The 25,886-nt window shown below is 36.0% G+C and overlaps 1 protein-coding gene across 3 annotated transcripts in view; it reads right to left on the bottom strand.

The window, feature by feature from the left end:
- The window catches only part of LOC145693600 (uncharacterized), a 166,662-nt gene that overhangs the window by 32,769 nt on the left and 108,007 nt on the right, over positions 1-25,886 (bottom strand). For 2 of the 3 annotated variants that reach the window (XR_014132810.1, XM_081769730.1), the window contains exon 2: positions 1,064-3,256. Coding sequence is in view for 2 of the 3 variants with exons in the window: in XM_081769730.1 (XP_081625856.1) it covers positions 1,064-3,188 (2,125 nt within the window). In the remaining variant the exon portion in view is untranslated. Of the gene's footprint in view, positions 1-1,063; positions 3,257-6,145; positions 6,399-25,886 lie in introns of those variants that run through there. The other variant, XM_081769731.1, reaches the window with a different exon arrangement.

Genomic DNA, 25,886 nt, shown 5'->3' on the forward strand with positions numbered 1-25,886 from the left:
TTTAATGCCACCAACATTTAAAGAAAGCGAAAGCATGTTAGAGGACGAAACACATTCCGAGATCAGTTTAGGGCAGTGATGGTCAAATGGCGGCCCACGGGTCAGCATTCGGGTGAAAATGTGTTTCTTCTTTTTATTTCACGCCTGACAGGAACAGTGTAACTTTTCATCATAATATATCCATATCTAGACTTTCGTTTTAAGTATGAAAATATTTTGAACTTTTTTGTTATCGAACCAATTTTGCAAAGTAAGTCCGTTCGTACCGGGCTGATTTTTTTTTTTTTTTTTTTTTTGAAAACTAAAAGTTTCATATAGTTACTTTGAAATGGTCGTAGCTGAGGCCTCAATCGGCCTAGACACAAGGGCGCAGATCCTGGGGGCGTGCCCCTCCAATGCTCATGTGGGTCCTCATGTATTTTTATGAATATGTATTATTTATAAATATACAATATTTGACATAATTTGAATTCAATTTGTCTTAGAATGCTCATATGTGCCTTCCTAGACCCTTCTCTCGTACCAAACACACGTCTGAATGCCCCCCCCAAAGTTACGGAGAAATCGGCGCCCTTGCCTATAGACAAGAAACAAAATGCAGAATACTCAGAATAGAACGAAGATTTAGAAAGTTAATGGTTTACGCAAATTTACCGTGTACAATATACAGTAAATAAACTCCATGATTCTGGATAATCACAATAACATTTTGAAACACATTTTTCTGACCAGAACAAATTGAATTATTTAATAATTATACGATTTTTGTTACACTCTCAAGGACCTAACGTCCTCTTCATCAGACATTGAGAAAAGACAGATGACAGCAAATCTTATATATTCCTCAGCTGTTAGTTAGCATATTCAGGGCTGAGGAATATATAAGATTTGCTGTCATCTGTCTTTTCTCAATGTCTGATGAAGAGGACGTTAGGTCCTTGAAACTGTAACAAAAATCGTATAATTATTAAATAATTCAATTTGTTCTGGTCAGAAAAATGTCTCTTAAAACAATATACAGTATATACAGTTTAAATGAACATATTAATGTATGAGTACTTACCTTCATCATAAAGTTTATTGATGATAGCATCTACAGTCAATCCAACCCATCCAAACTCCTTCCAATAGTCTCTGGTTGGAGCACAAATTTCCAGAAATCTATGAACATGATCCCGAAAACATGCTGCATCACAATCATGATTTGTGTCCAGTGGAATCGCTGAAGCTGATTTGACACCGTCCACGGAACAACACACTTCTAATACTTTCCATAACGCTTTCGTCACTGGCATATCATAGAAACCAATTAGTTGTAATCGATCATCACCTAAGAACACCCACAATATTACTTTCATCTGTTCTTTCATCACGTCAAGGTTGTTGTCATCATTTTCGTCGTTAATGTTTTCTGCACTTTCGTCTTTGGACTCATGGGAAGAATCTTTTGGGATTTGGTTAGGTTGTGGTTCTGTTGTGGTGTCTTCATGAAACACATTATTGTTCTCATTGCTGTAATTAGTTTCTACGAGGGGTGGCGGGGATGAAAAAGATGATCTGGAAGTTGAATGCTGTGGCGAGGGTGGTGAAATCAAAACTCGTACAGGAGCACTTTCTAAGGGTCTCATGTCCAGTACCGGTGTTGTGGCTTTTGATCTAGCAGGTTCGGATTCTACTGAAGGGCTTCCTCTGGGAAGTGGTAATAGTTTTAACTCATCTGATGTTTCAGTTGAAGTTGTCGACCATTTCCTAGTGCTTTTATCCCCACTTTGTTCCTCTCCTTCTTTACGATACCGAAGTCCTAGTTTCTTCTCTTTCCATAAAATTTCCCAATCCTCCTCCTTGTTATTATTCACACTAGAAGCTTCATCATGGTTTTCGTTCACTGATTTATTAGAGGTCTTCTCGTCACTTGAAGTTTCTCTTTTCTCATCTTCTGTTTTGTTATTTACTGTATCTTCTTTCTGTTCAATGCTATTCGCGTGTTGTGTTGGTGGTTCTGTGTTTATTTGCTGGTTACGTAGTCGTCTGCATTCTTCACAATCATCAACTGAATTACGATTGGGACTCATTCGTTGACGCACAGGGGCTACAATCGTACTAGGGACAACTACCCTAACGCCCTGATCAGTTCTTTGGGGATGTGACACTGGGGGTGGCGAAGGGGAACGCAGCCTTACTACCGTTTTTTGTTGGTGGTAAGCACTATTTTGTTCATGAGTTGAGGGGTGAAACGGAATAATCGAATGAATCCGTTGCACAGGAATTTGTTGGTAAACTTGCCGTACTGTTTGTGGTGGTGTTCGTGGAGATGCAGGCACTGTCGTCATATGACTAACATACATTTTGGGGTGGGTATAAAGATCAGATGTAGGGGAATGGTCTACGACGTGTCTTGATAGAACATGTGTAGGCACTCTAGGGATACGTTGATACATTGAACCATGATGAGATACTAAATGAGGTGGCCTTCCTTGAAGAGGTAGAAGGGTTCTACGGTACCCTTCTTGAATAACTGTACCTTCTCTGGATGACATATTTGATATTTCGCCTCCTGACCAATGGTACAGTCGTCGATGACTTGGGAGTTCTTCCTGTGGATGATCCCACCTTGTAACATGCACAATGTTGTCACGTTGACTTTCCGTTACTTTTACTTCACTCTGTATGTCTTCTTCTATTCTGGAATCAGTAGCAGGGGTAAGGATTAAGCGGTGGACGTGAGCCACGTGTTGAAAGTAAGAATTATAATCACGAAAATACAGAGGACAATATTCACATTGTTTATATTCTCTATCTTCTGGTAATGGAGGTAAATGATGGTGTTCTTCTGCCCTTGTACTTTGCAGCACAACGGAACGCTCTTCAGAATTTTCACTTGAACTTACACTTCTATTGCCATGTACAACCACGATTCTTGGTGACGAATCAGTAACACTTTTTACTGAACACGAAACACAGTCACAAAATGAATCGGAGTAACTAGTAGGCACACTAACACACAAACCAGGACGATTCCGTGAACGAGGCGAATAAGAAATCCTAGGAAAAGGCTCGGAACCTGCTTCCAAGGGGCTCATGTGTAGTGTTTCCGGTTTCCGCTTCCAAATAACTGCGGAACAGGAACTAAAACTCTTCTTCCCTTCAACGAATTCCTTCCTGGAATTTCTTCTCACGAAACGGCACATCCGTTTCCTAAATGATTACAAGCTTCTTTTCATTCAGCTTAGAATGTTTGATTTCCTCTAGACTTTGCCTGAAAGAAAAAAAGAAGAGAATTACTTGTATTATGTTAGATTCTAATTGCACACTTGTTCAGAAAATCTATTTTTCAAGATTGTTAGTAAATTTAAATTTTCTTATAGATCTATAAAATCTATAAATCTGTTTAATTATACATAACTCTATAAAATTGATATTGGAATTATGTATATCACACAAGTTTGAGTAGGAATATATTCTAAATTAGCAATGTTGATGTAAATTAGCGTCTTACTCTGGCTGTAAGAGTTCATTCCGTTATACAGGCGTATTTAAGGGACGGCACTCACGGTAGCAAAATGTTTAAGGAAGATAAAGGAAAATATTTGTTTATTTGGAATTCAACATTCCTTTGCAACATGAAAGGTGTTATGAGACGTAGAATTCAAATCTCGCATTCTACCACGAATCCTGGTTTCCAATTACAAGATATCACAAAAATATTATTGTTAAACGAGAAGGGATTTAGTCACGAGGAGTTTTTTTTTTTTTTTTTTTTTTTTTTTTTTTTTTTTTTTTTAAGGAACCTGTTTGGTTGAAACGCATACCTATAGGTACCATTCTTTATTCGCCTAGAATGACTAAGAATAGCTAATGTCGTACGTAGAATTGTCATCCTCAGGATCTGAAGTTTAAAGATATCGTGACAAAGTAAGCTTTTTAGTTATTCAGCTACCTGAAGGACTTGAAACGCAAGAATGATTGCTTTAATGTTAATTTGATATATTAATTTTACATAATACATAGAAGTATGCTTACTAGGAATTTTAACTTATAGCTATTGTATTTCACTATTGTATTATTAAAAATTTTAATGCTCTCTCGCTAGAAATCAAACCGGGACTACGTGCACCAAAAGCGTGCGGGTTAGCCGTTAGACCAGCGGAGAGGACAGCTTGGATATCTATAACAGAGCGAAGAATAGTACCATAGAGCAGTGGTTCTCAAACCTTCCGATAACGCGGACCCCCTGTGCATTCCTAAAGTGATCCGCGGACCCCCTGTGCATTCGAAAAGTGATCCGCGGATCCCCTTGCAATGCTATCTAAAATTTCACATGGTATTAAAAGCTATACTGATTAAAATTACCACTGACAAGAAAAAGATCAAGAAAAATATTGCAATAAGTAATTTATTCTAAAGACACATGAATGTTTCCTAGTGAACGAAATTTCAGTTGAAAATACAGTAACTTTGAAGACTGAACATCAATGTTCTTTTATTAAAAGGAAATTCACTTGATAAACAATGTTCTCAAATGTGGGGTCACTAATATGAGATATGAAATTATTTATGTTTTTCCACAATTGCACTGAAATCCGGAATAAGTTTCGTCACCACTAATCTTAAGTCCGATTCCACATTAAAACGATTTCGCTTTCAGGCTTTAATATTGCAAAGAGCAGAAAACGTCTGTTCATTTAAGTAGGGAAAGACATTAAATGTTGCAATGCCTTTTTAGTCAACTCTTTATACTCATAGAACAGAAATTTAGTAAAGTAGGAAAACATTTAAATTTAGAAACGTAAGTATAATTTCTAATTGCTTACTTTGTAGTAATTAAAAAAAAAATACTTCTTGCATAACAGCTGTGAGTTCCATTTTATTATAACACATTTCAAATTTTAGGCGTCGCGGACCCCTTGGCTATATCCCACGGACCCCCAGGGTCTGCGTACCCCATTTTGAAAATTACTGCCATAGAGAAAGAGTGAACAGGCTTATATTAAAATTTTAAAAAATCAGTTTCACGACAAATAAATTGAAAATTTGGCCCCTAGCATAGTAAAATATATTGTTTGAAGTTATAAAAAATCAGTACATAAGCCCTACTCTATTAAAACATATCTAAAAGTTCCAGAATTATGTGATGCCTGTGTAACAACTTTAGAAGATAAGAGTGGGTATCAGAAGAATTTCGAGTACTGACGGAACGTGACAAAACTCGTTTTACATATTTGGCATGATCCTGAAACATGAATGATGTTCATAAGATAAAGCTTATGCATATTAATTTTTCCGTGACTTTATCAACTACTGCACCTAAGTAGATATTTTTCAAACTGAAACGTTTCAAAATCTGTTTATCAACTACTCTGGAAGAGCTCCTCTCTCTCTCTCTCTCTCTCTCTCTCTCTTTTTTTTTTTTTTTTTTTTTTTAACGACAGTTAGATAGTGAAACATTTTTCTACCCTATTAAAACTTTGGTTGTTGAACCAAAATATCAAAATTATTACAGTAGTTTTATAGCTTACTTAAACCATATTTGTCTCTGTATGATTTTTTTTCCTACAAGAAAAATTCTGCTAGCGTCCAAACATGTCGCATAAAGTTCTATTCTCATTCAAAGACTTGATAATTTATGAATAACCACCTGGCAGCACTGCGCCGTTTATATCTTCACGTATCTACTGATATTAGTTTAGTGATATCCTTATCTTAAAAAAAAAAAAAAAAAAAAAACCTCTGACGAGGAAAGAATGAATCAAAAAGGAAAAAAGGATGTTATTCGTTGTTAGCAGAAATAGAAATATGGAAAATAGTAACTAGTAGGCGAGCTTCCTAAAAAAAAAAAAAAAAAAATGTTCGTTATTGGTAGAAATGTGGAAGACACTAACTAGTAGGCGAGCTCCTTTGTAGTTATATCGTTAGTATACATGTCTACGACGCAAGAGGAACTGGATTTGATTCCCAGCGGGAGCCCATGTGGTTCGGATTCCACTTTTCACTGTTGGTCCGCGTCTCATATAGTCTGGGTGCTAAATAGGACACTAAACTCTTAATTCAATGAATCAGCTAAATAGGAGACAATTTAAATTTAAACAACACACACAGATCTACAGTATATTTTCAGGGGGAAAAAAAGAAGGAGAAATATACGAACCTGCAAACATAAAACCATGTTCTCCCGTCGAAAGCGTTCTTGAAATATCCCATTAAAAAAGATACGTTAAAACAGAGCAGAGCACTGCAAAGATTATTAAGCCAACTTGTGCAATAATTATTGTTTGTCCTAGAATATAGAGTGCTTACAGTGCTTGAGGAAAGAAAGGCCGAGTCCGTACCGGAATGGTGTAACATCTGTGTGGTATTGGGAAATACGTTTGATACCTTTGATACGCACCTGCGTTTGTAGTGATAACACGGGCTTGTTTATTTCTGTGTAACGTTCTTCACGGAAAACGTACATTTTCGTGTGAAGAAAATGCACAAACATATTTTCGGAATTGAGAAGATAAGGGCTATTATCTGCAACAAACTATAATTAATTAGAATTTCCTCTTTGGTGTACGTGACCTAAAGGGTATTAAATTTTATTAGGACACACAGTGAGTCAGTGGTAGAGCTCTCACCTCTAGTGCTAGGGGTACCTGATTCGATTCCAGGCTAAGTGAGTGGACAATATTATATCCATGGGTTTTCATGAGGCTCTTCCGTTTCCTCCCATATTTCTTCCACCAAATTCTTCATAATATTTCACTTTAATTAATCTTTCATCTTCTCTAGCCTATAGGGCAGGAGTAGCCAACCCATTACCCGCGATCTACTAGTAGTCGCCTTGCAAGTCACGAGAGGTAGTCCGTGATTGTCTGTTCTTGTATTATCGATTTCAACGTGAATAGTCCTAGCGGATTAATGCCGTTTAAACTAACCAGTGCAAAGCACATTTGTCACCTTGTTCAGTTTTCAGTAAGAGCTTCTACACTCTGCAGTTATTTTATTACTGTTCTTGTCATAAAATATTTTACATTTAAACATTTTTATTGACATATTATAGCCGTAAGATAGTAACCAAGGTTGGCTAATTACACGTTAAAATGGGTTTCTATATGACGCATAAAACATACTGTATGTAAAACCACTAAAATATGTAAAATACGTCAAGTACGTAAAAAAAAACAAAAAAACGAAACAACTCTTTAAATTAAAATAAAAGGTTTTCCGCGCTGGTTACTGAAATGAAATCTATAGTTTTACGTCCTACTGTTATGCCGGTTAGGCTAAAGGAGACGGTGATTATGAGAACTGAATGAAATGGTCGAATGAAGAAAGTGGGAGGAAACGGAAGAACCCCGAGAAAATCCACGAGCACGGTGTTTGTCCACCACAGATTCCACACAGCGTATTACAATTTGCAGCGCGCATTATGCTTAATGGTATAAAAACAAAATTTCGGGTAGCCGAAACTTTGCCATCCAAAACCTCACCGCCCAATATTTCCCAGGCTGAAAATTTGCGGGGTAAGATCACGCGTCGTCAAAACCTCGCCGCCCAAATTCTCGCCTGGCCAAAACCTCCCAGACCAAATCTCGCTGAGCCAAAACTCGAAAACAGAAATCTTGTACAGATAAAACTTCACCATGACAATATACTGAAACCACCATACCATAAACTATATAAGAGTTTCTGAGGTTAAACTAATAGTTATTATGCTTCACCATAAACTATGTAAGAGGTTCTGAGGCCAAAGTAATAGTTATTATAATAATTACCAGAAAATGCTAAATCTAGACACTAGAAGCGAAAAAGTTGACGGTTCAAAATGAATGGATCGTAAAATATACCCAAATTAGAAGAAATCTCCATTGAACCTATTATCTATAGTTAAAATAATTACTGAGAGTGAACTGCGAAGATTATTTTTGTGTGTGGGAACATATTGTTGTTTATGTCCATATTGTGAATGTGAGAGATTGCCGAAAATGCGCTGTTGCTTTGGGAGAGGAGAAGGGAAGGAGTGGAAGGAAGAAATAACAACATTCTTATTATTAAGTTTCGGCTCTCCACCTTATTTATACACAGTCGTGGCCCTTGAGTCTTTTTTTTATATATCATATATATAATTGGGAACTACTGATGTATATTCAAATAATTACTGTAGACCACAAGTAATTTCAGAAATGAAAAATTGACCTCAAACTTAAAAAGGTTGGTAACTCATGCCATAGGCTATAACCGGAAGACATTAAATTAGAAATTTCGTTTCACGTCGAATTGTTCAACTGGTGCGTAGCAGGCCCGCAGCCAGCCCAAAAATTTAGAGGGGGGGCGGTAGAAGTTAGGGGGGGCCCGATCCAATCATATTATACTTCATCACCATATTATAGTTTATTTGCAAGCCTACCGTGAAATTTTATGGGGGCCAGCCAAAGTTTAGGGGCCCGTCCCCCCTTGCCCCCCGTGGATACGAGCCTGGTGCGTAGTGGTAGCCAAGAGTACAAATGGACGTGAGACCCTATTATTATTATTATTATTATTATTATTATTATTATTATTATTATTATTATTATTATTATTATTATTATTATTATTATTATTATTATTATATTTCCTGACTTATCTCTAAATACAGTAGTGAAGCAATTCTACCTGCAACCAGTGAACAACTAACGAAACATGGAAAGGAATTTACCAAGGTTTTATCAAAGGTACTAGAGCAAAATTTACCTTGTAGAACTAAGGAAAACCTGGAAAAATCTCAGTTTAACACTCGGTCGTATGATTCCAATTTGAGATTCTATGAAAGCGAAATAAGATTAGCAGTGGCGGATATAGAAGGTAAAAACTGGGGCGGCAAACAGTACCCAGCCCAGAGTTTACTATAAACTTTCAAAAATATATAAATACAACTTAAATTATTTTTGTGACTCAAAAAACTGGGGGGAGCTAGGGTCCCCGGCCACGGTCTAGATTCACCTCTAAAGATTAGTAAACATTGCTCTACGCCAGTGTTATTTCAACTGAATTCTCTATGACGTCATAGTTTTCTTATCTCGTCAGTAAACCGCACAAAGAGGAGAAGGAGCACGCCGGTAATTTGAATGTTAATAAATGATAAGAGGTGACCAGTGATGGAACAAGTGACGAAATTCGCTCATTCGCTAATTCGGGTCATTGTCTCTGTCTCGCTCTTCTAGTCAGATCGAGTCACTGGGTCTGCCTAAGTCTACGGGTCACCGCGTCTGTCCGAATCACTGAATCTGAGTGGGTTTCCAGGTCAGACATGATCTGAGAAGAGAAACCCAGATCTGCAGATTGTATAAGCACGCTTCTAAGTCATACAATCGGCTAGTTGAAAATGACTGCTCTAATCCATGTTAAAATTAACATGTCCAAGAACTATAAATCAAAAAGGAATGTAAAGGTGTTTGGCATTTAACTCCTCATAGATCGCTGCACAGATTTTAATGATTGTTGGTAAACGAATGGACTCTCGCCCAACTTAGGTTTTCATCTCATTTTTGGCAATGAGATCGGGAAGAAGGAATAACATGTAAAAAAAAATAACCGAAAACGACCGGTATTAGTGCCCAATCGGTAGTTTCAGGGTTTCTGAGATGAACAGTGACACTTCCAATTAGTTTCACACAGAAGATCGTTTTCTCGTCTCGCATTTTTTTTGTCGAATTCTCGTCTCGTATCAATTCTCGACGAATTCTTTTTCGTCTCGTCTTGATTCTCGAAAAGTTTTTTTCTAATCTCGTCTCGTTTTACAAATTTATGTAGAAAATTTGTGCCAATATTTTTCTCTCAGTTTCTTTTAAAAGCTCTCAGAAGTCTTCCGCGTCATTAGCGATCCAGGAAGAGTGTGATATAACAACATTTAAGCCATATTTATTATTGGAGTGTATTGTGTAATGATTTGCGTATCTTTAAACGTAGATAAAGCGGTCTTTTTGGTGTTCCTGAAATCACTTTATTAATTTATAGTTTTCTATTATCAGTCATGTAACACTAAAACTTAAAAAAAAAAAAAAAAAAAAAACGAAAACCGGTTTTTGAAAAAAAAGTGAAACTTCATAAAACCGAAATGTCGGTTTTGAAAACCGCGTTTGCGGTTTCGATTTTGAAAACCGCATTTGCGGTTTTCGGTTTTCAGAAAACCGATTTTCTCAAAAACTGCAAATGTCACAAAAATTCGACAGCATTAGTTGAGACTTAAGAGTTGGCTGAGAGTTGGTTGCCCACGAAACTTGAGAAATTTCTCGTCTCGAAAACAAACTGAGAATTGTAAAGTTTCTCGTTTCCTTTTGTATTTGAAAATAGATTTCTCATCTTGTCGATAATACTAGCCCTTCCATTTACCCTCTTTCCCCCCAAGAAATTAAAGCTGGCGTTGTCACTGAGTCCAATACCTATTTGACGGTGCCTCACACACAAGCAGATCCTCAGGGAAACATTGAACTCAGAATTCTCAGCAAACGCTTCATTTAGTGTTCGCAACATGATTCGAAGTCGCACATGAGTGATAATGTTTGTTGGTGGGACACATTTCCAAACATTGACATGATCTCATGAGTTATGTATGTCATTTAGCACCCTGAAATTTGTTCATTTGAAGTGTTTCGTTTGATTGCTTAATACAATTATGTTCACTCTTAAACTTCTGCCATGCAGTGACAAAGACAGAGGGGTGGTTAGGGGCGGCGTCTATAGCAATATTGTTTGCCTCCCACACACTCCAAGTCATGTGCATTGTCATGTCGGTCAAATATTATAAAACTATTGTTTTCTGTAGAAATATACAAATAATAGCTTCCCCTCAAAAAATTATCTATCCGTTTGCTTGCTCCCTCCAAGAAATTAAATCTGTTGTCATCATTGTTCTCATGTCCTATTTCTAGGTTAAAGGAACAGGAATAACAACTACCGGAGGCCTCATTTCTCGTTACCACTACCAGGGCCATCTACAGGCAGGTTGCGCCCATGAGATTATTTCGGGAACATATTTTTTTTAATGAAAATGATACACTCAAACTGGAAAGTGGTAAATGTTGAGGGAGAGTGGTAAATTTGGAGGGGCTGTGCCCCATGTTTTTCGTGGGATAGGCACCCCTGCCCACTCGTGTATATGATATTAACTGACGAATGTTTGGGGTAAATTGAGTTAGGCCATTTGTTCTCACTACTATCACCTTACAGATCAATGTAATATTATGAAGAACCATCATCCATGGACTACAAACTGAAAGATGTTATCAGTGCTCTTCATATATATCCTTAATGATAAATAATTGTCCTCTAGCTGTCAATTAAAAATAGATAAATTCAGTACAGATATTGTCAAATACGATAATATTTATGCACATTGCTTTTCCGTGATAGAAAATACACAGATCAATATGTTCCATCTTCTAATCTTTAAGTTGATTTGTATGTTGTAATTGATCATATTCTGAAATTGTTGGCTTGAAAGTTTATGTAAGGGTCAGGGACGTAGCTAAGGGGGGGCCCGGGGGGGGCACCGGCCTCCCCAAATCTTGGCTTGGCCCCCCCAAATATTTATTTAAAATTATATGTTACAAATTGTTTTTATCCGACAATAAATGAAAAAAATATCCATAGTAAATTGAAATTATTCATATTTCTAAGAATTTTCTAAAAACCCATTTATAGGTATTTCTTAAACATTAAAAGTGAGTGGTAATAACTTTTACACCGTCACCTTCGTTAACATTGCGAGGTTCTTCCAGCCCTTAGAGTGATTCCAGCCTTATAGTCGCCTTGAAGTACTAAGGCTAAAAAGCTATACGAATGCACTTTGTATAACCGACTAAAAAAAAAAAAAAAAAAAATAAATGAAAAGTTGATTCGACTCAAAGGCTAGGAGAATACTTCTCCCACATTGCTGGGTTTTGCAACATAGTATCTTATAGTATCTTTTAATTGTTTTACGAGAAGGTACTGAGTGTAGGTTTACTCTGGCGCTGGCAACTGTGGTTGAGCGGGAAAGAGTCTATTTTCTTACTGAACGTGGAATCCACACTGTTAAGTTTGCTATGCATGTGTTCCTGAAATTAAGTTAAATATGGAGAGATTTATAAAATCTGGATATTTTATTCCACACGAAAAAAGTGATAAGCAATTGGTGAGTACCTTCAGTGAAACTGATAAGGTGCGTGTTGTTGCTTAGGAAAATATTCATTCGGACAGTGTTGACAAGGAAGGTGCTAGCATCTCACAGCAAAACATTCATGTGAATGACTGCTTTCAGAGGTCCAAAGAAACTGGAGATGTCCTGAATCTGCAAAACGATACATCTGGAAAAGAAATAAGAACCCGTCGAGAGTGCTTAAAGCATATAGAAAAAATAGTGGTGATTGTGATCCATTTGGGTCGATAGGGATTGGCTTTCCGAGGCAACGATGAAGATGACAGCAGTTGAAATAAAGGGAATTTCTTGCAAACATTTGAGTTGTTACGATGTTTTGATTCTTTTTTATAGAATTATACAGCGCCAGGGAATATCACTTATGTATCCCCAGAAATTCCAAATGAAGTTATCTTGTGCTGCGGTGAGGAAATCATCAACGTCATTGTAAGTGCCGCTAGAAAATTCAGCGTTATGGCTATGAAACGCGAGATGTTAATGTTTCTGAACAACTTAGTGTTTATGTGAGATATGTGAAAAATTCTAAACCGATAGAGCACTTTTTGAAATTTGTCAAACTTCGTGAGGTAAATGCTGAATACATATCGAAAACAATTATCGAAACTTTGGCTTCTGTACCAGTAGGTATTAATAAGGACTCAAAATGCATTGGGCAAGCTTACGATGGGGCGAGCGTTATGAGAGGCCACATAGGTGGTATGCAAAAGTAATTTCGAAAGTCTTATCCCCTCGCACTGAATATCAATTGCAATGCACATCAATTAAATTTATTGAAGTGTGTTCGTTCGAACAAGTAAATACATTTTTTGATTTATTGCAGACTTTACATAATTATTTCTCCGTCGTAAAAGCTCATAGACGAATACAGCACTCAGACAGCGTTAGGTTTGGAACAGTCCACTATACCTGGTCTATCAGGCATTCGTTGCGCTTCACATGTTCATTCACTGAATGCTATGAAAAAGAATGATGGAGCTATAATCTTTGCATTAGAGGGAAAGGATGCTAAGAAGACTAGTGAAGCTGAAGGTATTGCGAACAAACTGAAATCATTTGCAACTGTTTCATGTTTGGTTGTTTTTAGTAAGATCTTGGGAATTACTGGTGACCTGAATCATTTTCTACAAGGAGAAGATATTACCCTAGCAAACGCCCAGCTACTTATTTGTTCGGTTGTTGAAGCCATAAAAGAACTTAGAACAAAGGAACATTCATTGCGTCTCTACAATGAAGCATAGGAGTTTGTCAAACAAAATGGTATAGAAAGTTTTAATCAACCAAAGAGCAGAGAAAAGCGAAATGATAGTAGTATAAAAGATTTTCTGGTTCCGGGTAGTATTCCGAAGAAAAGAACACAGGTTTATACTGAAGCGAATTTTCGTACAGAACTCCTATATCCAGTGGTTGAAAACATTGCGAACGAGTTTGACAGACGATTCTGTAAGGAAAATATATCTGTAATTCGTGGCATTCAAGCGTGTCATCCTAAATCAAAACTGTTCTTGATGAAGGAGGCAACGGAAGAGTCTGCTACGCAATTCGAAATAGATTTTCCTGAACATGAATTCATTGTTATAAAAAAATTATGTAGAATCTCTTATGAAGGAGAAAGAAATTACAAATATCTCGGACCTGTATGCTGCTCTGTCCAAGCCAATTTTCCCCCAACTACGAATTTGGTGAAAATAGCCTTGACGCTACCTGTGTCATCAGCTTCTTGTGAGTGTTCTTTGAGCGTGCATAAAAGGTTCAAATCATATCTTAGTTGTAAGTCTGGTTAGGATAGAACATCAGCGTTAGTCGCACTTGAAATAGAACAATAGATAGCCTCTAAGCATGAAGAAGATAAAATTATTGATATATTCGCAAAGTCGTTGCATACGCGTCACAGTTTGTGTTCAGCAAGTAATTTGTAAATATAATGTGGCAAAACGTTCTCAGATGATGCAAGAACAGCATTAAAGAAAATAGTGTTGTAATATTAGGCCAATATTTTACCAATTATTATTTTATTATATATGTACTTCGCTGATTAGATTTTTTTATGTTCACGGAAGTTCAAATAATTGTAGTAACCTCTTGGATTGATTTATGTTTGAGACGCACGGAAGACAACGATTTTGTAAACAATAAAATGTACTACACTGTAAACAATTACGGTCACATTTATTGATCGATTACCATCAATTCTGGCTGCCAACAGAGTACCCTAAAATTTACGGTAATAGTATTTAAGTTATGCTATTAGGGCATACATACGACCTTTTTGTGGCCTAACTTATAAAAATAAATTTTGCGGTAATACTGTAAATTTTAGGGTAACCAGTAAGCAGCCAGAATTGTCGGTAATCGGTCAGTAAATGTGACCGTAATTGTTTACAGTATAATATATGAAGGAAGTCAGGATCTTTGAAAAGTAACAGTAAAATATACGTCTCGATAGCCTGTGTGTTCAGTTTAGGTAGCCTCATAGAACTCATCGCATTTTTGGGTAGTGAACGTCTGTTACTATATTATTTCTATTTTCTCAAGCTACAAAGTATATAAAGGTAAAAAGCAAAAAGGTACTCGTATGTATAAATGTACCAAAAAGTATTTGTATGAAGTATTGCGTTTTATAATGTTCTTGCATAAGTAAACATTATTAATACATAATTTTTAAATTATTGTTTCATTATCGCATTTCGCAAGAGAGGTTCACATTTCTAAACTCCGAAAGAGTAGTTAAAGTCTAATTTAGGGCAATCTATTGGTGAGTATTCCAAACGATATTTTCCGCGAATTATCCTGAGTACACTACAGTATATATATATATATATATATATATATATATATATATATATATATATATATATATATATATATATATATATATATATATATATATAATATGGGTTATTCCATTTGTAAATATGGTCCCCCCCCCAAACTCAGAACTCTGGCTACGTCCCTGGTAAGGGTTAATTTTGTAGTTAAAGAGAAACGATATATATACTTTTAAAGTAATAATAAGAAATTCTGAAAGTTTGTACGATATAAATATCAACATGGAGATATTTGGTACAAGGTGTTGATAAAAATTAATGACAACATCGTTGTAATTCATAGCAGGTTTTATGCAAAGAAGAACAGCTGTTACATTCCTTCAATGTAATCTATTATTTTCTATCACACGCGTGAAAGCATCGTACACCGTCAGCGTGTCAATCTTCATCGAAATCCCGTAAGGATTGCCATCCGAAACATATTGCCATGACGTTTCCAGTTTCCTCCTCAACTTAACGGCTCTACTGCTTTTGACTGAAGAAAACACAATTGTTATCACTCCCCATACTTCGTTCCCTCACTTCCTGTATCAGCTACGAAACTCTTGTAGTGCTGAGAGACAGTTCTCTGTCGTCAGATTGTTGCCACTACTTTTTATCCAATCTAATCTATTATTCAATGCCACCATATAAATAGTGTTGCTAATGGAGCATAAAGTTATATTGTTGTTTTTTTTCTCAAATAGTACTACGTCATATAATTACACATTTCAAATCTATGGTAAACAAGAACTTATAATACTATATTTATTATTTAGTGTTACCAACTAAGGATGTTACCACACCACATATTGTACATACAAATTTTGACAGCCTCTACAGTTGTAATAGTGCAACTAAGACGAGCGAGAAATGCATATTTATGTCGAATATTATGATCATTACATGTTGAAGTACATAATGAAGTACAAAAGTTTCAAGAGATTGAAATTTTAGACTTTATTCAGAAACCTTTATTTCGAAAACGGCCATTCCATCGTAACGGGTATTACATTTGGACGAATAGAAATTGTTATAGTAAAGTACTTATTGGGTCAAGATATATCATACTACCTCGAAACATCACCGTTTGTCTGTATAGTTTAGTAAACACTAAATTCGTTATATATACACATGATACCAGAACTCAGTGATAGTGATAAATATGGCGTAACGGGCGTTACAGCAATTGGACATGAACTTTCAGATGCATGTAAAGTTAAGCCAAACTCTGCGAATGTCCAGCTCAAAATTTGTTTCTAATTATGTGTGCACTTTTCTGAAAGTATGATGCTTAAATATTGCAAACAGAAATTTCATAAGTATATTAGCTTTTATTTTAAAAATTGTTCAATACTGTAACGGGTGTTACACAAATTGTAACGGGTGTTACACAGTGCGAATGAACTTAAACCAACTTCACTTTTAATAAGCATATTATGTAAAGAACAAAATATTACAATGTTAATAGATAAAAAGTTAACACATGTAGTACAGTGTAGGAAATAAAAACACAAAATAATAAAAATGTATATCAGAAAAATGTAGATTCAGTGTTAAACTTGTAGGTCTGTTCATACACTGATCATCAACGAAAGTCAGTTCTTTTTATGCTTCAGTAACATTAACTCTGGAACTAAACTGATACACAACTTTACATTATTCTTTAATTTTCATAATCGGAGTTAGCAGTTTAACAATCTCGTCATGAATATGAATTATATTTTCCAAACTTCCGCGTAGTTCGAATTCTTTTTCGCCACAACATTTTAAGAACATTACTCTAATATCACTATTTTCGTTCAGAAGTCCTTGACAGATTTCAACTTAACGACAGTCTTTGTTACTTGTTTCATCTTTCATTGTCACCAAGACAAACATTTCCACAAAAACAATTTTTCCGCAAAGGGCTGATCACAACTTCATTCGTAGGGTGTATTTTATCTTCGGAGTCTCTGAACACGTCATGTAGAGTTTTCCTGGTTTCTTGATGGTAACTGTTTACAGATATACTGCTTGGAATGTTTGCTGTTGTGCCTTTTTCTTCTGTTTCCGAAATGTCAGAAGTATCATTTTCTTCACTTATATTCTCCGATTAGTGTTGAGGAAGCATACTCTTCTTTAATCGATTGAAACGGACAACAAAATAAATGCTCTAATTGAAATGGAACAGATATATTCAGCATTCTGTCTTTTTTGGGGCCTCTAATTTTACTATGCTTTCCTGAAAAATGCAGAATATGTTATTTCGCCTGGAACTGAGCCACATGTAAACTATTCTGCTACATATGCCATCAAAATTAAACTATGTGCTGTTCGATGCATCCATACCGAAATGTGACGAGTTTTGCAATTGTAATAGATAGAATGCCTACCATCTGGATGATACTGAACGAATGAGAGCTGATCCTGTTTAGTCAATTAGCTGTACTAGTATTAAATTGCACACATATTTGCATCAGAAAAATACTATCAGTTTTCAAAGCCTGTCGCACTGCAGCCCCTAATGATTTGCTAAACGAAGACTTCCAATTACAAAATAAAAGAATGTCTTACAATAGCAGCGTATTGGGCTTCTGATGAAGAAGTAGACTTCTAGTATGTTATGAGTACTCAATTGAAATACGGGGGGCGCGGTGGCTCAGTGGTAGAACGTTCACCTCTGGTGCTTAGGGTCTCTGGTTCGATCCCAGCTCGCGCCGTGTGGGCTTTGTGGTGGACAAACACCGTGCTGGTGGGTTTTCTCGGGGTTCTTCCGTTTCTTCCCACTTTCTTCATTCCACCATTTCATTCATTTCTCATAATCATCGTCTCCTTTAGCCTAACCGGCATAACCGTGGGACGTAAAATTAAGATTTCATTTTTTCAATTGAAATACGGCGCTTTTATGATTATTTAATAACTACCCTGGGGTGTGAATTAACGAGGGGATGAGAGGGAGTCCCCATCACACGATATCTCCTAGATGTCATATTCTCTGGAGTGCACATCATCACCTCCGATACAATGTCCCTTAATTCACACACTGTTCACCCTTACCGTAATTCGTGTCTTCAGAAGAGGGCCCTCTATAACTTTACTAACTTTAAATTCCCTATTTAGAACCTTAGAGCTAGCCTAAGTGCACAAAATATCACTGTCAAACCAAGCTAATAATTCACATATAACACCCGTTACACTGGCAATGTAACACCCGTTACGCAGTTTTTACCTATTAAATTAAAAATATAATGATATTCACTTCCCTGTTCTATTGCCCAAGTGCTCAAATTAATTTTTACAAAAGATAGACTACTTCTGACTTTTAGTACAAGTTGTATAGGAAAAAATATATCTGAATTGTAACGGGCGTTACATAACTACATTGGTACCAAAAGTAATCAAATAGTAGACTACTTAATATAGTTATAGCTTTAAAACTCCTGAGATTCAGTTTCCAAAATGTACATGCTTGTCTACACCACAGTGCAACTGAATCAAATGCTTATCACATGATAAGCAGGGGTGTCTAAAATTACTGGTAAATTCTCCCTTCGACTGGCTTCGTGCAATATGGAACTTCAATCGCTCAAAGAAAAAAAAAAATAAAAACTGAGTCTTTTTAACAAGAAATCGATCTCCATAGTAAATTTTGAACCTTTCTGGCCATTTTTATGTAAATAATGAGCAAAATATATTTAAAACAATTTTCTGCCCTTAGGCTCATATTTACGTGGAATGGCGGGAAAACTACTTGTGTTATGTAGGCATTACATCCAATTACGTAGATGGTTTCCAATAGATCAGGGTGCGAATTAGGCGAATTTTCCAGGAGGGGATAAAGTAAAAGAAAGCACCCCGTTTAAACCAACTTGATATAATTGTGCCAACCCTGCTGACTACAAAACCATCGGAAACACACAGTATTAAATACAATGATACAACGTACACCAGTCTTCACTCGTTAGCTGTTTACATTCGCTTTGCGCTGATTCACAGTCAGTTGTCAAGTAGTATTGCCAGATCCTACCAATCTCATACACTACCTCACAAGATATTAGAATTGAGTGTTTGGCTATGAGTTAAAATTATCTTTTACAATGAATTTACTGTTAACAATTTACAAATGGATTTACGTTTAGCACAATGAATTGAAGAATTTGGATGATGTAAGAAATATAACTGAAGGTAGGAGAGGAAAATAGCATCTCCCTTGGGAAACTTTTTCTGATTTTCAGCCAGGGATAAAAGCTTTCCAGAGGGGAATTTTCCCTCTTATCTCTGGACGTAATTCGCACCCTGCAATAGATGCAAATATCATAATGACATTTACAGCAATTTGGTATTTCAAACTGTTCTAACCGGAAGCTTGATAAGTTAGCAGAACTGCGAGAACTTGCTTGAAATACAACTACTAAAAATTATTGCTGTATTGTTATATCATAGAAGCAAATGAAAGTAACGATTATATTTAAAGTGTCCACAAAATATGTCGTTTTAACCAATATAGCGATCTTACCCACGTTTTTTCATATCCCTAGGCGCACTGGCATGCTATATCATCCAAGTTCAGTTTTCCCACAATTCATCCCTTTTCCTGCGCACAACACCCCTCTACCGCGCTAAAATGTCTGATATAACTGTTTGTTTACTATCTGATACGAATTCATGTTGGACAATGCCTTTCTAATCAAAAGTATAAACAACATCACCTTGCTCTTTGACCGACTTATGCATCCTCTTTTTTGGACGAGGAGACCTTGAATGAATTGAAAACCAATCAAAATGTCTCTGTAAATGTTTTGCCAAGTTTGTAGCAAAATTTCACATTGCCATACTGTTCTTCAAGTTCTTTCATTTTCACGTTATCATTAATCCGACGAACAGATTATGGACATTCTCATTTCAGTGGCTATCGGCGAAAACGGTCATAGCGAAACGAAATGAAAGTTTCTTGTCTAAACTTGCCGCTAGATGTACTCATTGGCCGCAGCGCGCTCCTTCTGCCGGTTGGCGCGCTATCTCGAAAGTTCGGTTTATTTTTGAACACACCTCGTATATACTCATTCTTCTGGGTATGTTCACGTATAACTTGGAGATAGGTGCACCGACTTTGATCATTTTTGGAGCTAGACGATGAACACCTAAACGAATACCAGGTTAATTACGACAAAGTATCATGCTTATAGACAACCATGCATTCTTTAGTGTGATTGTGGTTGCATAGCAGTACAGGGGTTATAATACAACGTTTCGGAACACTTTCGTGGTATATTGTGTCTGTTTGAAGCATTTTAAACAAGTGGCTTACTTGTGGATTTCAGTCAGTTAGGATTTACGTAATTTATTTTACATCAAAACAATAAGCTACAGCGAAAATTGTGCGAAAGTATTATATTGCGATTGGGTTTACGTATTTATACAAAATTTCAGATGTTTAGTTATAATATAAATGCGTGCAATTACAGTTGGAAGATTTGATTCTAACAAACAAACAGAAAAATAATCCAATATAGGCACTGTAAATAATAAACATCATTATCTTAGTGGTAGACATTCGAAACGAATTATTCAAATGTCTACTGCAGAAGTGAAAACTAATGTTAAAAGTGTGTTAGTTATTACCTCCATATAACATCTATGGAGGTTAATGTAATTTAATATAAATTAGTCGGTTTAATAGGAAAAGAATGAGGAAGTGTTTGGAACAATTAAAGAGGAAAGAGCAATGTTAAATATAATTTAAAAGAGGAAGAAAACCTTGTTTGAGAATTGTCTGAGAAGGAACTGTATAATAGTCCAGAAAATCTAGAGCAATTATACCTTCAAGCTGGGTAAAATTGCCATAGAAGCTTTCTAAACAGTTTATGATTCAGGAATAATTACTGAATAACAAATTCAAAATCCGACAAAATCGGACTACGGGAACACTCCAAAAACGGTTTTCAAAATGACGGACCATGGTTAAAAACCCTTGCGTCTATCTTGCAATTGTTTTATGTATCTCGGGATCCTCTCGTCCGATTTTGACGATTTTTGTTTTAAATCAAAGGTCGTTTTACGTACTATATTTATGATTATAAGCATTGGTATCTCGTACAGTTTCTTATAAAAACGAGGTTTATTTTTTTTTAATCATAATATCTTACATATACTCGTACATCTTAAATAATTGTGTGTACCTCGGGTCTCTGCAATCGGATTTACATGAAGTATTTTTTTAAATTGCTATATATAAATGCTAGATTTTTAAATAACAACACTTTTCTCCTGTCTTACGCCGTTTCGTGTAAAAAAAAAAGCTATTAATTTACAATCAATGTTATTTATTTATTAAATCAATTAATAAGCTCAATAAATTAACTATGTTATTGACACCACTGTGTTCTGTAAGTGTAAGAATTTTAACAATATAATTCTTCATTTAAAAAAATCGTATAACTCATTTGTGCTTGTCCTTTTTGTATACAAAAAATAAAATTTTTAAACTTAACTTAGCTTTTGTTTATAGCCAATAATGTTTTAAATAAAACTATATGTATCAACACTACACTAGAGCAACTATGTTTCAGGTAATAATGATTAACAGGGTTCACATATCAACTTTTAACCTAAGATAAAATTACTTCAAATTATGTATGTTTGCATTTTAAAAAATTAAGTTGGTAAAATACAAACACTTTAATGTGAGTTATCTTCATCCCTGTAATATTCATTATTAGATCGGTTCATTATTATCACAACCAGCGACTTGGCAGTCTCCACGACTAGCTGAACATGGCAATCCTTTACGCTTGCATCCACATCGAAAAGTTGCTCATTTTCTCGTACAAGAACAGCGTATTATGTAAAATGGATGCTCTGGAGCTGGTGGCATATCACAAAGTACGGGACAGTAGGAATTATTCTTTATATACCAACCCCACTCTTCAGCCTTCATTTCCTCTTCTGTACATCTCCAGATTCTTATTTGAAAGTATGTACGAAAGCTATGGTACTTTGTAGACGAATCAGTAGGTGGTAATTATTCAGGAGCTGCAACTACCTTCTCAAGTAACATTCGATGGTGTAGTACATTTGTGTATTCCAATGACCTGTAGTCATATAGCAGAAACATTGCTTTTCTCCCAGGAACCTCAGTTTCAGACTGTTAACAAGAGTTAGAGAGCAAAATACACTTGCAACCAGCGGCGCAAATCTGTCTTCAACATTGGGGGAGACACGTAAGACCATTTTTGTTGTTGTTGTTATTGTTGTTAAGCGATGCTCAAAATATTTGTGAAGTTGAAAAACAATCCTGTGGAGGATCAGGGAACATGTCTTCAACATTGGGAGGCGGGCAGATTTGAGGCTTATTCTGGGGGGACATCAATTTTATCTCACTTTTCTTTGTGGTAATCGGACACAAATCATCACATTTTTTCCCCCAAGAAGCACATTTCAAATCGGATTATTGGGGGGACAATCCCCCTCAGTTCCAAGATTGGAAAGGACATGTCCCCCTGATTCCCCCGGGATTTGCACCAGTGCTTGCAACTGAACGGAGGTCACTATTCTTGAGCAACTTGTTAAATGCTGAGGAATTTCGAATTGAAAAAAAAAAAAATCGGAATATTGTGTCACAGCTTGTGAAAGTATGCACAAATATCAGAAACTTGCATATACCATGACCCAATAATGATTTAATGAGGATAATATCATTCAGAGGTTTAGGAGATGGTCCCCATCTTATATCACTGCGATAATAGAACTTGAAATCTGTGTTATTTGCATGATACAGAAGCAGAATAACCAAGTCAGTATCTTTCCCAATGGCATTTGTATTTGCTTCCTCAGATGATGAGACTTGAACACGAACTATATTCACATCAGCATCTTCAATTGCATTGTGCACAGTACATCTAATATCCTGCATTTCAGTTACTAGGTAAATCATTGGCTGTTTGTTCTTTGCATTACCTAAGGATTGTTCTTTCTTGCCAACAAATTTAATGTGTTGATTGAAATGGTCTTGGTGCAGAGTCTTCTGTGAGCCATATTCTTGATAGATAACCATTTGATAGATAATCACTATAACCATCGGAAACAATTACAGCTTTCCTATATGTTTTCAGGGCAAAATTTGCATAAGAAGCTGCAATGTTATCATATGTTTCATTGCTAGACCATGAAAGGCGATGTAGGAGAGATCCACCATCCAATACACACTGGTTTGTAAAGTTAATGTCTTCAGGTTCTTCCATATGTACCTTTTTTGTGTATTTTAGTATCACATGAGCTGACTGAGACTTGTCAGCTGTTCTCATCACATTCTGAGATTCAAATAATGCAGGAGGATAAGAATAACACATCATATCACATAACACATCAGATCTTCAAAATGTATGTCCTCACCAGCAGCAACAGGCATCATTCTCTGAAACAGAAGTGCTGCATGTATTTGTATATTAACATTAATTCGACTCACAACAGCAGCATCAGATCCTAGAGTTTTCGCTTTGTCAATGCAATTCATCAACATTTACCTGTGACAATGTTGAAAAGATCTGGACTAGAATTTAATGAGGATAATGATTCTAGTCGTTCAACAACTTTTTGATATCATTACTGTCCCTAGTTCGTCTGCTTTCTCTCATTTCTTTGTGTTGTTCACTGCTTTCCAACAAAATTTTAGTGTTTACCTGTATTACCGAGTTATAAGTAGAGCACACAGGCATAGAAAATTTCTGTTGATTGGTTAAGTAAATTTTGTTCTTTGGAGTTGTAGCTGCAATCATACCCATCCGATGGAAGGTGTATTTCCCATACAAAGTACAAACATTGTGGTCAACATTATCAGCTGCTAAAAAGAACTGCAACGTTGTGGGCAATATTCAACGAGACATGTCTACCTGATACTGCAGCATTTCTTTCAAATCTAGTTACTTCGGAATATGATGAACAATAACCAAGACTGTGAAATAAATCAACAAGGCACCTTGATCTAAAGTTGTGGTGCAGCTGGAGAGCTAAACCAATAAGCAGTGGACATTGTAATATTCTGGGACGTATACCTTGTATAGTGCTCTGCCCATGCACCATTTTTTATATATAGATTGAGCTTTCACACAAATAAATTTGATAACAGTAATTTCAAACTCTTAGGTACGTATTGCATAGCACTTTGGAGATTGGTATACATCCACACTAGAAATGTTCAGGAATTTCACCTCACTTCTGATTATTTTGGCTGCCGCTTCTATTAAGTAAATCTTCTGTAGTTCAATATCACATTTTTTTGGCTTTTGGTGATAATTTTGAAGAATTTCAGTGACTGTATCAAGTGACTACATCTGCCTTTTACTTCCATCAGAAATAATATTCTTTCCATAATATTCCAAAAGCTTCCTCTTCATATGTATCCGATCATAGGCACAGCTTCGACTCCCTTCAATACATTCTTCCATTTTTTTTAATATAGGTTTCCCATTAGCAATTGTTCTTCATCATTATTTTCCAAGTACGAACAGGTCTGAAGGAATGCAAGGTACTGTTCCTCATTACTTGGCCGATCTTTCTTTATGCACTAGTTGGAGGAAGAGTATTCACGAGGAATGTTCCTACCAGTTCGAAAATTGACACCACAAGTGTTATGGTAGACACAGTCCTCTGCATGAAGGTCACCAAGAGAGTACTCTAAACGTACTCTTACTTTAAATGACCATTCATCACAACGACTTTCTCAGCATTTTTGACATTTTCAACACATTCTGATGTTCGTGCTTTCACATGCTCTGATATCGGCTTATGTTTCGAAGAAAAGACCACAAATGTAAAGCAAATCAAGCAATGAGTGACACTATGTGAATTCGGTCTTCATTTAAACGTGCACTTTTTCTTGGTTTTGTTTCGTCACTAGTATGTCATTTCTTGACATCAATATCCTTTGAATCTGTAAATCGTTTCCGACATGAAACATGGATACTAATACCAGGAACAGCAACAAGATCCACGCCTGTGGCTTGCTTCATTTATGCCATCTGATCCCTTTTGTTTAATTTTAACTACCTCTTGCCGACTGTGCAATTTTTTCTTACATATCACACAATATTCAGAAATATTCATTCTTAAATGTGAAATTTAATCTTAAAAAAAAATAACAGAAAAAAAGAAATTATAAATAATAACTTTAAAAATATTAAAATCTTAGAAGCAAAAATTAATAATAAAGACAAATTAAGGAAACAAGCAAATAACATACACAAATTAAACATTATTTAGAAATATATTAGGGCATTCGGAATACATTTATACTATTTTTGGGAGGGCTATAATGTTTTTTCTTTATGACTTAGAAAACCTTATGTTGTAATATAATGTACCCGCTGGATCAGTGGTTACACTCATCGTCTTGTAATGAAAGGATGCCGGGTTTGATTCCCGATGGGGACATGTGGTTCAGATCCCACGTTAAACTGTAGGTCCCGTTTTCGGACGCCACCATTAACAAAATCGCCATAATGGGATGAGAGGAAACCGAGATACAGAGAAAATTGCAAGATAGACGCAAGACCATGGTCCGCCATTTTGAAAACCGTTTTTGCGGGTGTTCCCGTAGTCCGATTTTGTCGGATTTTTGAATATGCTGTTCAGTATTGATTCCTGAAACAAAAACTGTTTTAAAAGCTTCTATTGCAATTTTACCCAGGTCCAACTGTAAATTGCTTGGACTATAACGAGAGACGTGATAAAACGTACAATGGAAGAAAAAAGATGGAGGGGTGAAAGATACTACGATTGGTGGAAGATATTAGAACAGAGAATAGTTACGTCAAGAGAAAGAGATTGACTGAGAACTATTGTGCACTGAGCTTCTCAGATTGACAGAAGTCACCTGCCAGTACTGATAGAACATGACGACTTTCAGAGGATTTTTTAAAAAAATTGAGTTGGAAGTTTAAGAAATCTGC

This window comes from Thermobia domestica, chromosome 8 (genome assembly GCF_964235325.1).
Source record: "Thermobia domestica chromosome 8, izTheDome1.hap1.1, whole genome shotgun sequence".
Taxonomy (NCBI): Eukaryota; Metazoa; Arthropoda; class Insecta; order Zygentoma; family Lepismatidae; genus Thermobia; species Thermobia domestica.